This window comes from Heterodontus francisci, chromosome 6 (assembly GCF_036365525.1).
Source record: "Heterodontus francisci isolate sHetFra1 chromosome 6, sHetFra1.hap1, whole genome shotgun sequence".
In the NCBI taxonomy this organism is placed as follows: Eukaryota; Metazoa; Chordata; class Chondrichthyes; order Heterodontiformes; family Heterodontidae; genus Heterodontus; species Heterodontus francisci.
The window spans coordinates 116,114,168-116,130,378 of NC_090376.1; the positions used below are offsets into that span (position 1 = coordinate 116,114,168).

The 16,211-nt window shown below is 44.4% G+C and overlaps 1 protein-coding gene across 1 annotated transcript in view; it reads right to left on the minus strand.

Moving 5' to 3' along the window:
- Positions 1 to 16,211, minus strand: part of bcl9 (BCL9 transcription coactivator) — a 310,905-nt gene that overhangs the window by 153,373 nt on the left and 141,321 nt on the right. Inside the window, exon 6 of the mRNA XM_068032915.1 lies at positions 150 to 258. Within this exon, the coding sequence (XP_067889016.1) occupies positions 150 to 258 (109 nt within the window). The remainder of the gene's footprint in view (positions 1 to 149; positions 259 to 16,211) is intronic.

A 16,211-nucleotide genomic window follows, 5' to 3' on the forward strand; every position in this document is an offset into this window, starting at 1 on the left:
TAGTATCATGATGCCATCAGTGAGATCCGATAGATGTCTGGGGCTGTCTTCAAACCTTCATTGGTGGCAAGGAGCCTTTCAAGCTTTGCTCTGTCAGTAGGATACATTTTTCCAGGTAGCAATCATAGAATCATAGAAATGTTGCTTACCGGACTGTTACTTAGTGGACTATCCTTTTCTGTCCTTGTGTTTGAAATATTCTGCACATGGAAGGCAAGAATAGATTCTGCTTGTCCCTTCAGGACAGCTTCTGCAGCCCTATAATCAACAAAAGAAAATAATCACCTTACAATTAGCAATACTGCATTTACATCAAAAAAGCTTGTTAGAAAATAAATTAGAGGTGATCTCTTACTGCAGATTGAAGGCTAAATCAGTTATACTCCTAACGTGGCAGCTTGGACATCTGATCATTTAAACAAGGTTTATCACTGAATTGCATGCAGGAAAATGTGTAGATCTAAGATTTTTTGTCTATGTAGCATGGCACATAAACATATGAATAAGACAGTCTCCTGTCGAGGGTTCAGATTAATGTTTTTTAATGACTCTGACGATGACGATGACTCAATTCCTGAAATTCAGGAACTGAAGGCAACTGTTGCCCACACGTGTCAGCTGGATATTTTCACAATTCAACCTGTGCATTGTTGATCACTTTTACACATTAGTGGATCCATACTCTTTGCAGGGGGAAATTCTAAATCCTGATCAACTGAAATTAAGTTAGCATCAGCTTTACTCAAAGCCAGAATCCACAACAAATCAATTTCACAAACCAGATCAACAAGTAAAAGAAACCTGGATGTGTGAAACTTGAAATATCAAATAAAAACAGAAAAAAGCTAGAAATACTCAGCAGGTCTGCCAACATTTATGGCAAGACAGAGTTAACATTTCTGGTCAATTACCTTTTGTCAGAACTGAAAAAACTTTCAGAAGGAGAGGGCAATAGGAAGGGAGTAGAGCATGAGATAAAAACAGGAAATAATGGAAATTCTCAGCAGAATCTGTAGAGGGAATCAGAATTAACATTTTAGGACGATGACCTTTCAACAGAACAGAAAAAATTTAGAAATGTAGCATGTTTTAAGCAAGTGCAGAGGCAGGGATTGGGGGAGGGGGAAAGAACAAAAGGAAAGGACTGTGACAGGGTGGAAGGCAAAAGAGATTAAATGACAAATGGGATGATGGTGCATTTCCTGCACTTTTGCTCTCACCCCTTCCCCCACCCTCCCAGAACTACGAAAGGGTTCCCCTTGTTCTCACCTTCCACCCTTCAACAGATCATCCTCTGCCATTTCCACCTCCTCCAGCATGATGTCACCAACAAATACATCTTCCCCTCCTCTTTGTTCTCTTTGCGAAGCCCTGGTCTACTAACATGATCGAGTTTTTCAGGAAGTGACGAAGATGACTGATGAAGGAAGGGCAGTAGATGTTGTCTACATGGACTTCAGTAAAGCCATTGACAAGGTCCCTCATGGTAGACTGGTACAAAAGGTGAAGTCACACGGGATCAGAGGCGAGCTGGCAAGATGGATACAGAACTGGCTCGGTCATAGAAGACAGAGGGTAGCAGTGGAAGGGTGCTTTTCTGAACGGAGGGATGTGACTAGTGGTGCTCCGCAGGAATTAGTGCTGTTTGTAGTATTTAAATGATTTGGAGGAAAATGTAGCTGGTCTGATTAGTAAGTTTGCGGACGACACAAAGGCTGGTGGAGTTGAGGATAGTGATGAGGATTGTCAGAGGTCACAGCAGGATATAGATCGGTTGGAGACTTGGGAGGAGAAATGGCAGATGGAGTTTAATCCGGACAAATGTGAGGTAATGCATTTTGGAAGGTCTAATACAGGTGGAACGTATACAGTAAATGGCAGAACCCTTAGAAGTATTGACAGGCAGAGAGATCTGGGCGTACTGGTCCACAGGTCACTGAAAGTGGCAACGCAGGTGAATAAGGTAGTCAAGAAGGCATACGGCATGCTTGCCTTCATCGGTCAGGGCATAGAGTATAAAAATTGGCAAGTCATGCTGCAGCTGTACAGAACCTTCGTTAGGCCACACTTGGAATATTGCGTACAATTCTGGTTGCCACACTACCAGAAGGATGTGGAGGCTTTGGAGAGGGTACAGAAGAGGTTTACCAGGATGTTGCCTGGTCTGGAGGGTATTAGCTATGAGGAGAGGTTGGATAAACTCGGATTGTTTTCACTGGAACAACGGAGGTGGAGGGACGACATGATAGAGGTTTACAAAGTTATGAGTGGCATGGACAGAGTGGAAAGTCAGAAGCCTTTTCCCGGGGTGCAAGAGTCAGTAAGGAGGGATGATATCCAGACACAAAGAAATTCAAATTTACACAGACCACAATCTACGCACAGTCTTGGAAAATTCAAAGTTAAAAAAGCCAGGCTTTTTCAATAGAATTTACTCCTCCAACCATTCAACATAAAATTTGCACACATAACAGGAAGAAAACAATGTCCTAGCTGATGCACTGTATGGGATATACAAAAACACTATCAGCAAACACTACTAGACTCAGGGCTGGAAGTCTGAGGAGTATATGAAATGAATGTGTGTAGTCATTTGACCCTATATCTTCTTTCTTTCTTTCTGACTAAGCTACCAGAAACAAACAACAAAAAAATGAAAACCAAGGCATTTAATTTTTTTCCTTTCTGGGGGAGATGCAGCAATAAAAATACAGAAACAAATGGAAGTGTTATAAAATATTAGAACCATTTTTAAAAGACTGGTACATTTGCTGCCAACAAAATGGAGGGCAAGTCACATGACCATACCAACTGCTGCACCAAAATACACATCCATGTCTACTAGAACTAAAACCAATTAACCTCGTCCACATGGAAATGAAACAGCTTATCACACGTGAATGTGAGCTACACACAAAATGAGCTAAAACAAAGGCACACCCAGACCCTTTGTCTCCAGCAACCTTCACAAAAATAGAGTGTGAACAGCCCTCATATTGTCAAAATGGGGCCACCAAAAGCTTTTGTACATAGAAACATAGAAAATAGGAGCAGAAGAAGGCCATTCGGCCCTTCGAGCCTGCTCCGCCATTCATTATGACCATGGCTGATCATCCAACTCAGTAACCTGTTCCCGCTTTCGCCCCATACCCTTTGATCCCTTTAGACCCAAGAGCTATATCTAATTCCTTCTTGAAAACATACAATGTTTTGGCCTAAACTGCTTTCTGTGCTAGCGAATTCCATAGGCTGACCACTCTCTGGGTGAAGAAATTTCTCCTCATCTCAGTCCTGAATGGTTTACCCCATATCCTTACACTATGACCCCTGGTTCTGGACTCCCCCACCATCGGGAATATCCTTCCTGCATCTACCCTGTCAAGTCCTGTTAGAATTTTATAAGTTTCTCTGAGATCCCCCCTCATTCTTCTGAACTCCAGCGAATATAATCCTAACCGACTCAATCTCTCCTCATGCGTCAGACCCGCGATCCCAGAAATCAGTCTGGTAAACCTTCGCTGCATTCCCTCCATAGCAAGAACATCCTTCCTCAGATAAGGAGACCAAAACTGCACGCAATATTCCTGGTGTGGCCTCACCAAGGCCCAACACCATTTCTCTACTCATACTGATTTCCTTCAGTTCCTATCTCTCACTAAGCCCTGTGTTCCCCAACATTTCTGGTATGCTATTTGTGTCCTCCTTTGCAAAGACAGAAACAAAGTATGCATTTAGTTGGTCAGCCATTTCTTTGTTCCCCATAATAAATTCCCCTGTTTCTGAGTGTAAGGGACCTACATTTGGCTTCACCAATCTTTTTCTCTTCACATACCGATAGAAACGTTTACAGTCAGTTTTTATGTTCCCCGCAAGCTTGCTCTCGTACTCTATTTTCCTCTTCTTAATTAATCCCTTGGTCCTCCTTTGCTGAATTCTGAACTGCTCCCAATCCTCAGGTCTGTTGTTTTCTCTGGCAAATTTATATGCCTCTTCCTTGGATCTAATGCTATCTCTAATTTCTCTTGTAAGCCACGGTTTGGCCACCTTTCCCGTTTTACTTTTGCGCCAGACAAGGATAAACAATTGTTGCAGTTCATCCATGAGCTCTTTAAATGTTTGTCATTGCCTATCCACCATCATCCCTTTAAGTAACGTTTCCCAATCCGTCGTAGCCAACTTGTGCCTTATACCTTTGTAGTTTCCTTCATTAAGGTTCAGGTCCCTAGTCTCAGAATCAACTACGTCACTCTCCATCTTGATGAAGAATTCTATCATATTATGGTCGCTCATCCCCAAGGGGTCTTGCACAACTAGATTGTCAATTATTCCTCTCTCATTATACAATACCCAGTCTAGGATGGCATGTTCTCTCGTTGGTTCCTCAACGTATTGGTGCAAAAAACCATCCCGTATACACTCCAAGAATTCTTCCTCTATGGTTATGACTAATTTGATTTGCCCAATCTCTAAGCAATCTATATGCATAATTACAGATGTTCCTTTATTGCATGCATCTCTAATTTCCTGTTTCATGCCATTCCCAACATCACCACTACAGTTTGGGGGGTCTATATACACCCCCCACTAATGTTTTTTACCCCTTAGTGTTTCTCAGTTCTACCCATACAGATTCCACATCGGCTGAGCTAATATCTTTCCTCACTATTGCATTAATTTCCTCTTTAACCAGCAATGCAACTCCACGGCCTTTTGCTTTTTGTCTGTCCTTCCTAAATACTGAATACCCCTGGATGTTCATTTCCCATCCCTGGTCACCTTTGCAGCCATGTTTCCGTAATCCCAACTATATCATACCCGTTTACATCTATTTGCGCGATTAATTCATCCACTTTATTGCAAATGCTCAGCGTGTTAAGGCACAAGGCCTTTAGGCTTGTCTTTTTAACGTTACTTGTCCCCTTCCCACTGACACTTCTACTAGTTGACTGGCTTCATTCCCCAGGATTAGGTCCAGTACTGCCCCTTCTCTTGTAGGACTTTCTACATACTGGCTGAAAAAGCTCTCCTGTATTCCGCCCCTTTTAAGCCTTTTGCACGAAGACTATCCCAGTTGATATTGGGGAAGTTGAAATCCCCTACTATTATTGCCCTACTATTATTTTTACACCTCTCTGAGATTTGCCGACATATCTACTCCTCTATTTCTCCCTGACTGTTTGGAGTCCTGTCGTACACACCCAGCCAAGTGATTGCCCCCTTTTTGTTTTTAAGTTCTACCCAAATGGCCTCGTTTGAGGAACCTTCTAAGATATCATCCCTCCTTAGTGCAGTAATTGACTCCTTGAGCAACAATGCAATGCCACCTCCTCTTTTATCCCCTCACCTGTCGTGCCTGAAGATTCAATACCCTGGAATATTGAGCTGCCAGTCCTGTCCCTCCCTCACCATGTCTCTGTGATAGCAATAATATCATAATCCCCATGTGCTAATCAATGTCCTCAATTAATCTGCCTTACTGGTAAGACACCTTGCATTGAAATAGATGCAATCCAACCTTGCATTTTTCACTTGTGCCTTCTTTACTTGCTCTGCCTTACAGACAGACTCACTTTCTGTTCTATATTATCCCCTACTGTATCTCCACTCTGTATCCCACCCCCCCTGCCAAATTAGTTTAAACCCCCCGCCTCCCAACAGCACCAGCAAACCTCCCAGCAAGAATGCTTGTCCCATTCCGGTTCAGGTGCAACCCGTCCAACTTGTACAGGTCCCACCTTTGCCAGTAACAGACCCAGTGATCCAGGAAACTAAAGCCCTCCCTCCTGCACCATCTCCTCAGCCATGCATTCATCGGCTCTATCCTCCTATTTCTATTTCTTTAGACGTTTAAAGAGTTCCCTTAAATGATTTAATTGGTCTTCCCAGGTGTTGCTGTAAACTTACAAGTCATCAAGTTGAACAACACTGTTGTTTAAGCCAGTTACCACCTGGTTCATTATTCTTTGATGGGGCATTTTCAGACTGAATGGCATTACTTTGCACTGAAATAAGCCATTGGAGGTGACAAAGTTTGAGATTTCCTTTGCTTGCTGGGCCATTGGAACCTGTCAGTACCCTTTTGATGAATTTATTTTACTGATGTAGGTGAAATTTTGTCCTTGGGTCTATGCAGTCTTCATTGCTGGGGATTGGATATGTGTTGGTTCTGGTCACTGCGTTGACCTTGTGGTGATCAATACTGAGTCTGGTTGAACTATTAGGTTTGGGAACTAATACTCCAGGAGAGCTCCAGTAGCTCTGGCTGGGTTCAATTCAATTGTTTTCCAGTGTATACTGGATTTCCTGGTGGAACTGAGCTAGCTTATTTGGGTTCAATCTATAGGTGGGGTCTCTCCTACATCCATATAGTGTACTGTTAATATGAACATACATATGCACAAACTAGGAGCAGGAGCAGGCTATTCAGCCCTATGAGCCTATTCTTCCATTCTGTAAGATCATACTTGATCTGTTTATGGACACAACACCATTTTCCTGCCGACCCCGATCCTTTTGACTCCCTTGTTTGTCAAGAATCTGTCCGCCTCAGCCTTAAAAACATTCAATGACCCTACCTCCACCGCTCTCTGGGGAAGAGAGTTCCGTTTGTTTCTGTATTTGCATTGCTGCACTTCTCGTGAGCGTTTTGTTTTTGGATGGCAGCTGTTCAGTGATGATTTTGCTTTTCACATTTACAGTTCCTCCAGACCCATCCTTTTGTTTCTTTACTTGTCCTTTTACTTTACACCATCATCCCTTTTCTCATTTAGGGCATATATTTGATGTCTGGACCCACCCATGGCAAGGGAGGTCAGCAGCAGGTCATAAACCTAAAAGTTCATGGAATGGGTTTTGTATTGGTTCTTTAACTCAGCAATGGCATTAGCATCCGAATTCGAGGTTTCCCAAGCAATTGGAGTGGGCTGGCATAATCATGACCCGCACCTGTCTGCAATTCTATTTTTCACTCATTTTGGCTCTGTTCGAGCCTCGAATGGAAAGTGGTGACAAAACCTCTTTAAATAGTTTAAAACTATTGGTGAAGGGAGAGAGGTGGAAGCAAAATATAATCATTTTCCAATCCTCTCTGGCTACAGGCATGTGGTGCCAGAAAACTGAAGGATAGCTAAAATTATACCAGTGTTTGAAAAGGGAGAATGGGATAAACCAAGTAATTACAGACCAGTAGAGGGACCTATGCATAAATTATTGAAGGTGGCAGGATAGGTTTAGAGAACGGTTAATAAAGCATACAGAATCCTAGACTTTATTAATAGGGGCATAGAGTACAAGAGCAAAGTGGTTATGTTGAACTTGTATAAGACACTAGTTCGGCCTCAACTGGAGTATTGCGTCTAGTTCTTGGTGCTGCACTTTAGGAAAGATGTGAGGGCATTGGAGAGAGTGCCGAAAACATTCATGAGAATGGTTCAGGGATGAGGAACTTCAGTTATGAAGATAGATTGGAGGGGTTAGTAAGGTAGATGAATTGAGGGCAGTGATTAACACATGGGAATATGATATTATTGCTATCACTGAGACATGGTTTAGGGAAGGGCAGACTGGCAGCTTAATATCCCAGGCTATAGAATCTCCTGATGTGATAGGGGAGGGGGTAAAAGAGGAGGTGGCATTGCACTGTTGATTAAAGAGTCAATTACTGCCGTAAGGAGGGATGATATCTTAGAAGGTTCCTCTAATGAAGCCATTCGGGGAGAACTTAAAAGCAAAAAGGGGGCTATCACTTCGCTGGGAGTGTACTGCAGGCCTCCAAACAGTCAGGCAGTGACAGAGGAGCAGATATGTAGGCAAATCTCAGAGAGGTGTAAAAATAATAGGGTAATAATAGTAGGGGATTTCAACTTCCCCTATACTAGAGGGGATAGATCACAAGTCGTGGGAGTCAGTTGCCAGCGATCGCCAGAGCTGGCGGGCAGCCATAAAGGTGGGGCTAAAGTGTGGCGAGTCGAAGAGACTTAGCAGTTGGCAGGAAAAAAGACAGAAGCGCAAGGGGAGAGCCAACGCCTAACCATCAGCCTCAAGAAAACGAACATCATGCGACAGGACGTCAGAAATGCTCCATCCATCAATATCGGCGACCACGCTCTGGAAGTGGTTCAAGAGTTCACCTACCTAGGCTCAACTATCACCAGTAACCTGTCTCTAGATGCAGAAATCAACAAACGCATGGGAAAGGCGTACACTGCTATGTCCAGACTGTCCAAGAGAGTGTGGGAAAATGGCGCACTGACACGGAACACAAAAGTCCGAGTGTATCAAGCCTGTGTCCTCAGTACCTTGCTCTATGGCAGCGAGGCCTGGACAAAGTATGTCAGCCAAGAGCGACGTCTCAATTCATTCCATCTTCGCTGCCTCCGGAGAATACTTGGCATCAGGTGGCAGGACCGTATCTCCAACACAGAAGTCCTCGAGGCGGCCAACATCCCCAGCTTATACACACTACTGAGTCAGCGGCGCTTGAGATGGCTTGGCCATGTGAGCCGCATGGAAGATGGCAGGATCCCCAAGGACACATTGTACAGTGAGCTCGCCACTGGTATCAGACGCACTGGCCGTCCATGTCTCCGCTTTAAAGACGTCTGCAAACGCAACATGAAGTCCTGTGACATTGATCACAAGTCATGGGAGTCAGTTGCCAGCGATCGCCAGAGCTGGCGGGCAGCCATAAAGGCAGGGCTAAGGTGTGGCGAGTCGAAGAGACTTAGCAGTTGGCAGGAAAAAAGACAGAAGCACAAGGAGAGAGCCAACTGTGTAACAGCCCCGACAAACTAATTTTTCTGCAGCACCTGTGGAAGAGTCTGTCACTCTAGAATTGGCCTTTATAGCCACTCCAGGCGCTGCTCCACAAACCACTCACCACCTCCAGGCGCTTACCCATTGTCTCCCGAGACAAGGAGGCCACAGAACGAAGAATTAGTGCAAAAAGCTTAAAGGGGGCGGAATTCTTCAAGTGCATTCAGGAGAGCTTTTTGAGCCAGTACATAGAGAGTCCTACAACAGGAGGAGCGGTACTGGACTTAATCCTATGGAATAAAGCTGGACAAGTGGTAGAAGTGACAGTGGGGGAGCATTTCGGGGACAGTAACCATAACTCTGTAAGATTTAAGGTTGTTATGGAAAAGGACATAGAGGGACTGGAAATAAGAGTACTGAATTGGGGGAAGGCAGATTTCAATATGATAAAACAGGATCTGGCCAAAGTGGACTGGGAGCAGCTTCTTATAGGAAAGTCTACATCTGACCAGTGGGAGTAATTTAGAAAGGAAATTGTGAGGATTCAGGTCCAGCATGTTCCCCTAAAGGTGAAGAGTAGGACGAATAAGTCCAGGGAACCCTGGATGTCAAGGGTTATAGAGGATTCGATAAGAAACAAAAAGGAGGCGTATGGCAGATTCAGAGTGCTGAAAACAGCGGAGGCCTGAGAGGAGTAAAGAAAGTGTAGGGCGGTACTTAAAAAAGTAATTAGGGGAGCAAAGAGGGGGCATGAAAAATCACTGGCAGACAAGATAAAGGAAAATCCCAAGGTGTTTTATAAGTATGTTAGGGGCAAGAGGATAACCAGGGAAAAAGTGAGGCCAATTCGGGATCTAAGAGGCAATCTGTGTGCGGAGCCGGAGGACTTGGTGAGGTTTTGAACGATTACTTTTCATCTGTGTTCACTATGGAGAGGGACGATGTAGGTGTGGTGATCAGGGAGGGAGATTGTGATATACTTGATCAAATTAGCATTGAAAAGGAGGAAGTATTAGCTGTATTAGCAGGCTTAAAGGTGTATGAATCCTCAGGCCCAGATTGGATGTATCCCAACTGCTATATGAGGCAAGGGAGGAGATAGCAGGGGCTCTGACAAAAACTTTGAGATCCTCTCTAGCCACAGGAGAGGTGCCAGAGGATTGGAGGACAGCGAATGTGGTACCATTATTCAAGAAGGGTAGCAGGAATAAATCAGGTAATTATAGGCCTGTGAGTCGAACATCAGTGGTAGGGAAACTATTGGAAAAAATTCTGAGACATAGGATTAATCTCCACTTGGAGAGGCAGGGATTGATCAGGGATAGTCAGCATGGCTTTGTCAGGGGAGATCGTGTGTAACCAACTTGATTGAATTTTTCGAGTTGGTGACTAGAGGTGTAGATGAGGGTAAAGCAGCTGTTGTCATCAACATGGAATTCAGCAAGGCTTTTGATAAGGTCCCGCATGGGAGATTGGTTAAGAAAGTAAGAGCCCATGGGATCCAGGATAATTTGGCAAATTGGATTCAAAATTGGCTTAGTGGAAGGAGGCAGAGGGTTGTTTTTGCAAATGGAGGCGTGTGACCAGTGGTGTACCGCAGGGATCGGTGCTGGGACCCTTGCTGTTTGTAGTGTACATTAATGATTTAGACGTGAATATAGGAGGTATGATCAGTAAGTTCGCAGACGACACGAAAATCGGTGGTGTTGTAAATAGTGAGGAGGAAAGCCTTAGATTTCAGGCCGATATAGATGGGCTGGTAAGATGGGCAGAGCAGTGACCAATGGAGTTTAGTCCTGAGCAGTGTGAGGTGATGCACTTGGGAGGACTAACAAGGCAAGAGAATATACAATGGATGGTAGGACCCTAGGAAGTACAGAAGGTCAGAGGGACCTTGGTGTACTTGTCCATAGATCACTGAAGGCAGCAGCACAGGTAGATAAGGTGGTTAGAAAGGCATATAGGATACTTGCCTTTATTAGCCGAGGCATAGAATATAAGAGCAGGGAGGTTATGATGGAGCTGTATAAAACACTAGTTAGGCCACAGCTGGAGTACTGTGTTCAGTTCTGGTCACCACACCATAGGAAGGATGTGATTGCAATGGAGAGGGTGCAGAGGAGATTCACCAGGATGTTGCCTGGGCTGGAGCATTTCAGCTATAAAAAAAGGCTTGATAGGCTAGGGTTGTTTTCCTTGGAGCAGAGAAGGCTGAGGGAGGGCATGATTGAGGTATACAAAATTATGAGAGGCATTGATAGGATAGATAGGAAGAAAATTTTTCCCTTAGCGGAGGGGTCAATAACTAGGTGCCATAGATTTAAGGTCAGGACCAGGAAGTTTGGAGGGGAGTTGAGGAAAAATTGTTTCACCCAGAGGGTGGTTGAAATCTGGAACACACTGCCTGAAGGGGTGGTAGAGGCAGGAACACTCACGACATTTAAGAAGTATTTAGATGAGCACTTGAAATGCCAGAACATACAAGGCTACAGGCCATCATGCGGGGATGTGGGATTAGTTTTGGATGGGTGCTTGTTGGTCGGCGCAGGCACATTGGGCAGAAGGGCTGTTTCTGTGCTGTAAAACTCGATGACTCTATGACTGTATGTTCAGACTGTTTTCCTTGGAGAAGAAAGGCTGAGAGGAAATTTGATAGAGGTATTCAAAATCATGAGGGGTCTGTACAGAGAAGGTAGGAGAAACTGTTCCCACTCTTGAAAGGATCAAGAATAAGAGTCCACAAATTTAAAGTAAATGGCAAAGGAAGCAAAAGTAACATGAGGAAAAACCTTTTCACTTAGAGATTGGTTAAGATCTGGAATGCACTGTTTGAGAGTGTGGTGGAGGCAGGTTCAATCGAGACCGTCTCCTCTTCACTACAAACGTCCAATATCTCTGCACCTCCATCCCACACCAGGACGGTCTGAGGGCTCTCCACTTCTTCCTTGAACAGAGGCCCAACCAGTCCTCATCCATCACCATCCTCCTTCGCCGAGCTGAACTTGTTCTCACATTGAACTATTTCTTCAACTCCACTCGCTTCCGCCAAATAAAAGGTGCTGCTATGGGTACCTGCATGGGTCCGAATAATGCCTGTCTTTTTGTGGGGTATGTCGAACATTCCTTGTTCCAGTCCTACTCAGGCCCCCTCCCTCACCTCTTTTTCCGGTACATTGATGACTGTATTCCGGTACATTGATGACTGCTTCCTGCTCTCGCCCCGAACTGGAAAATTTCATCAGCTTTGCTTCCAATTTCCACCCTTCTCTCACCTTCAAGTGGTTCATCTCCGACACTTCCCTTCTCTTCCTTGTCGTCTCTGTCTACATCTGTGGGGATAGGCTGTCCACCAGTATTTATTATAAACCCACCAACTCCCATGGCTACCTTGACTACACTTCCTCACACCCTGCCCCCTGGTAGAACTCCATTCCATTCTCCCAGTTTCTCCGTCTCCGACGCATCTGTTCTGATGATGCAACCTTCCACAACAGCACCTCTGATATGTCTTCCTTTTTCCTCAACTGAGTATTCCCCCGCACTGTGGTTGACAGGGCCCTCGACCATTCCCGGCCCATTTTCCGCACTTCTGCCCTCATCCCTTCACCTCCTTCCCAGAATGCGACAGGGTTCCCCTTGTCTACACATACCACCCCATCAGGCTCCACATCCAAAGGATCATCCTCTGTCATTTCCGCGACCTCCAGCCTGATGCCACCACCAAGCACATCTTCCCCCCACCCCCATCAGCATTCTGAATGGATCGTTCCCTCCACAACACCCCGGTCCACTCCTCCATCGCCCCCAACACCTCTGCCCTTTCCTACAGCACCTTTCCTCCTCACCATCCAAGGCCCCAAACACTCCTTCCAGGTGCAGCAGCGATTTACTTGTACTTTCAATTTAGTCTACTATATTTGCTGCATACAGTACGGTCTCCCCGACACTGGGGAGACCAAACGCAGATTGGGTGACTGCTTTACAGAACACCTCCACTTGGTCCTCAAGCATGATTCTGAGCTTCTGGTTGCTTGCCATTTTAATTCACCATCTTGTTCTCATGCCCACATTTCTGTCCACGGCTTGCTGCAGTGTTAAACATAGAAAATAGGAGCAGGAGGAGGCCATTTGGCCCTTCGAGCCTGCTCCTCCATTCATTATGATCATGGCTGATCATCCAACTCAGTAGCCTGTGGCGGCATTCACCCCATACCCTTTGATCCCTTTAAACCCAAGAGCCATATCTAACTCCTTCTTGAAAACATTCAATGTTTTGGCCTCAACTGCTTTCTGTGGTATCAAATTCCACAGGCTCACCACTCTCTGAGTGAAGAAATTTCTCCTCATCTCAGTCCTGAAAGGTTTACCCTGTATCCTTAGACTATGACCCCTGGTTCTGGACTCCCCCACCATCGGGAACATCCTTCCTGCCTCTACCCTGTCACGTCCTGTTAGAATTTTATAGGCTTCTCTGAGATCCCCCCTCATTCTTCTGAACTCCAGCGAATATAATCCTAACCGACTCAATCTCTCCTCATGCGTCAGTCCCGCCATCCCAGGAATCAGTCTGGTAAACCTTCGCTGCATTCCCTCTCTAACAAGAACATCCTTTCTCAGACGAGGAGACCAAAACTGCACACAATATTGCAGGTGTGGCCTCACCAAGGCTCTGTATAATTACAGCAAGACATCCCGACTCTTGTACTCGAATCCTCTCGCTATGAAGGCCAACATACCATTTGCCCTTTTTACCGCCTGTTGCACCTGCATGCTTACCTTCAGCGACTGGTGTACGAGAACACCCAGGTCTCGCTGCATATTCCCCTCTCTCAGTTTAAAGCCATTCAGATAATAATCTGCCTTCCTGTTTTTGTTATCAAAGTGGATAACCTCACATTTATCCACATTATACGGCATCTGCCATGCAGTAGCCCACTCACTCAACTTGTCCAAATCACCCTGAAGCCTCTCTGCATCCTCCTCACAACTTACCCTCCCACCCAGTTTTGTGTCATCTGCAAATTTGGAGATATTACATTTAGTTCCCTCATCTAAATCATTAATATATATTGTGAATAGCTGGGGTCCTAGCACCAATCCCTGCAGTAACCCACTAGTCACTGCCTGCCATTCGGAAAAAGACCCATTTATCCCTACTCTTTGTTTCCTGTCTGCCAACCAATTTTCTATCCATCGCAATACACTACCCCCAATCCCATGCGCTTTAATTTTACATGCTAATCTCTTATGTGGGATTTTGGCAAAAGCCTTCTGAAAGTCCAAATAAACCACATCCACTGGCTCCCCCACATCAACGCTACTAGTTACATCCTCAAAGAATTCTAGTAGATTTGTCAAGCATGATTTCCCTTTCGTAAATCCATGCTGACTCTGCCCGATTCTACCACTGTTCTCTAAGTGCTCTGCTATGAAATCTTTGATAATGGACTTTAGAATTTTCCCCACTACCGGCGTCAGGCTGACTGGTCTATAATTCCCTGCTTTCTCTCTACCTCCTTTTTAAATAGTAGGGTTACATTAACTCCCTTCGAATCTGTAGTAACTATTCCAGAGTCTATAGAATCTTGGAAGATGACCACCAAAGCATCCACTATTTCTACGGTCACTTCCTAAAGTACTCTAGGATGCATACCATATGCCTCTTCCTTGGATCTAATGCTATCACTATTTCCCTTGTCAGCCATGGATTGGCTACCTTTCCCGTTTTACTTTTGCGCCAGACAGGAATAAACAATTGTTGCTGTTCATCCATGCGCTCTTTCAATATTTGCCATTGCCTATCCACCATCATCCCTTTAAGTAACATTTCCCAATCGTCATGGCCAACTCACGTCTCATACCTTCGTAGTTTCCTTCACTAAATTTCAGGACCCTCGTCTCAGAATCAACTACGTCACTCTCCATCTTGATGAAGAATTCTATCATATTATGGTCGCTCGTCCCCAAGGGGTCTTGCACCACTAGATTGTTCCAGTGAACATCAACGCAAGCTCGAGGAAGAGCACCTCATCTTCCAATTAGGCACTCAACAGCCTTCTGGAGTCAATATTGTTTTCAATAATTTCAGACCATGTGCCCGATTATTTTTTGTTAATTTAGTATTTTTATTTGATTTTTATATATTTTCTTTTTAAAATTATTTTTTAACCGTGTTCTAATCTTAAGCTTATTTTTCATATTTTTGCTTTCGTACAGAACTGTTCACTATTCTGCCATTAAAACACTCTCTCTGGATTCATGCTTTGTCTTTCACTTGGACTACTTAGCACTCCATTTGCGTTCTGTTGCATGACATCTCTGCCATTTAATCGCTCCCCACTCCATCCGATCACAGTCCTTTCTTCTTGTTCTTCTTCCCCCACCTCCCCACTTTCACTTGCTCAAAGACTGTTACATTTCGAACTTTTGCCAGTTCTGATGAAGGGTGTCATGCTGGGCCCCCAGCTGTCAAGAATGAGGCACATTAATTTTGTCATGAGCATTGATTTTAACCTGTTAGTAGAGTGTGAAGAAAGGACTTGTTGAACAGATCAGCCATGGCTGGAAAAGACATTTGCATATTAACAGAAAGTGTTTGGAAGGACAAAGCAGCCATTCCGTGCCACATTCAACCCACAATGGACTTTTGATCACCAGACATTGAAGGAGGGGGAGCTTGCATTCTAGGTTGACTGCTAAGATGGCTGAGTACACAAACAGACATGATCAAGCCAGTTAGTCACATGATTAACCAGCTGGGCAACCTGAGTTTTTTGAAATTGTACAAACAGTTTGGGCAGAAAGATGTTTGCTCCTGGACTAAGAAGATCTCTCTCCTGTCTGCTCCCATCTCTTTCTCCCAAGGCTCTGAATCCACTGAGGACACATGAACCCCAAGAGAGAAAATTCTTCTGCAGTGAACAAGGTTTAAGAAGAATACTGGGCCCCAACGAAAAGCAAGATCTACCTGCAATTAAGGACTGTAAGTGAGCTCAAAGAAACGTAACAACAACTCTTCAGATATTGCCTCAAACCTTTCCACTTTATTTTTCTTCTGTTCTTTTCTGTCTCTATTTGCATGTGGGTATCGTGTATGCATGCCAACGTGGGGCATGGTGCGTATCCGTAGGCATTAACTGAATTACAGTTTAAGTTTAATAAATTTAAACTTTTCTTCTTTCAACCTAAGAAAGCCTGTTTGTGCTGGTTTCTTTGCTTTATAATTGGAAAGTGGTGAACAAGGATTCACTAAGGGGGAGCGAAAAACAGTGTGTTTAAAAATAAAAGCCTGTGACAGTACGACCAGGTGAAGGCTGAAAGGAAACCCTAGACCTCTTTCTCACCTGGTCGTAACAGAAATTTGGGGGCTACCGTCCTGGATTTTACCCACAGACAAACGAAACAAATTAGAAGTGGGAAGCCAAATTGTTGCCCAACAAAAAAGAGCAAGATTTCAA